This window comes from Halichoeres trimaculatus, unplaced genomic scaffold, assembly GCF_033239565.1.
Source record: "Halichoeres trimaculatus isolate MK-OKI-2021-1 unplaced genomic scaffold, fHalTri1.1 fHalTri1_scaffold_6, whole genome shotgun sequence".
NCBI lineage: Eukaryota > Metazoa > Chordata > Actinopteri > Labriformes > Labridae > Halichoeres > Halichoeres trimaculatus.
This window is the reverse complement of record NW_027437184.1, coordinates 15,520,204-15,521,783: the sequence shown is the minus strand read 5'-3', so window position 1 is coordinate 15,521,783 and position 1,580 is coordinate 15,520,204. Positions and strand designations below refer to the sequence as shown.

Below are 1,580 nucleotides of genomic sequence, written 5' to 3'. Positions count from 1 at the left end.
AACTTTTGTTTTATACGTTTTTTCAAGCTGAATTAAATACCGGGTCAAATTTGACGCGCTAACACCACAGACGTGTGCAGCTTTCTAACACAATATGAGCGTTAATCTGCTGCAGCAGTGTTTTTGTTGTTTAATAAATATTATGCAATATATAAATAAGTGAAACATAAACTCTCTGACCCTCACAAACTCCACACAGAAAGGCTAGATGGGCCAATTAAGAGTCAAGCTGGTGACCTTCTAGCTGTGAGGCTGCAGTGCTAACCATTGTGCACTCCAGAGCCCTTGGGTAGTAACAGTTGTTGTGATCACAAGTAAGAAACTCATCAGGTGACATCATCACAGTAGTGAGAAGTACCTTTAAAATGCCACCCAAGACTGGGGGGCACACTCCGCTTTACTTAGAGGAGCTCGATCAGGTAACTGTCCCTCAATGTTGTGATTTAATTTGTTCATGGTTGAGCAAACACTGCCTGCATTTTAGAGCAAAATACTTCATAAAACTATAGTGTTCTGTTAAAGTTAACCACGACGTCTAACATCAGAAATGGGTTTCCTGATTTTATTTAAAATGTGAATTATCCTTTGTCTTAAAACTGTGTTACAATTAACATTTTTTCTTTTCAGAGTTGGAGTAAAAAATGGAAAACATAACAGTGCTGACATTCACAATGACTGCATATGCTGTGATGGAAAACTACAAACATGCCATGTTGGTTGTGTTCCTCCTGCTGTATCTCATCATCATCATGCTGAATTCACTGCTCATTAGTGTAATATGCCACAACAAAGCACTGCATCAGCCTATGAATGTCTTTGCATGTGTATTGTCCATGAATGAAATTTGTGGCAGCACTGTATTGTTACCTACAGCCATGGCTGTGCTGATGTCTGATACCCATGAAATCAGTGTGAAGTGGTGCAAGGCTCAGGTCTACTTCCTACACACTTATGCAGCTGCTGAGTTCTTCATCCTGGCTGTTATGGGATATGACAGATATGTTGCCATCTGTTGTCCATTACATTACCACAGCATCATGTCTCATTCAAGGATTTGCAAGCTTATTGCATTAATGACTCTTTACCCGAGCATTGTGTTTGGGTGTTTTTACTCTCTGACCTTGATGCTCAGCCTCTGTGGAAAAACAGTGCCAAAGTTGTACTGTGTGAACATGGAACTGGTTAAAAATTCATGTTATACTGTGCCATACATAAGCATAGTTGGACTTGCACTTATTGGGGCTACTGTGGTGCCTCAGATGGGGATGATAGTTTTCTCTTATATACAAATTGCAAGAGTGTGTCAGAAATTACTGAGACAATCTCATGGCAGTGCTCTTAAAACATGTATCCCTCATTTATTGTCTTTGTTAAATTACACCATTGGCGCCTTATTTGAAATTGTCCAAAGCAGATTTAACATGAGTCATGTGGCAGCTGAGGCACGCATCTTCCTCTCTTTATATTTTATCATCACCCCTGCAGTTTTCAACCCAGTGCTGTACGGACTGGGGATTCACATGGTAAGAGTTCATATTCTGAAACTCTTTATTAGACATAAAATCCTGCCAAAAAGGTAA

The 1,580-nt window shown here is 39.7% G+C and overlaps 1 protein-coding gene across 1 annotated transcript; it reads left to right on the top strand.

Annotated features, from left to right (window-relative positions):
- Window positions 1-641: 641 nt before the first annotated feature.
- Window positions 642-1,580, top strand: LOC141791284 (olfactory receptor 51L1-like). Its single transcript, XM_074671598.1, has one exon. It carries the CDS (start codon window positions 642-644, stop codon window positions 1,578-1,580), a length of 939 nt encoding a protein of 312 aa, XP_074527699.1.

Excerpts from the sequence above, each read along its gene's own strand:
- LOC141791284 (XM_074671598.1), top strand. The coding sequence starts at position 642 with ATGGAAAACATAACAGTGCTGACATTCACAATGACTGCATATGCTGTG.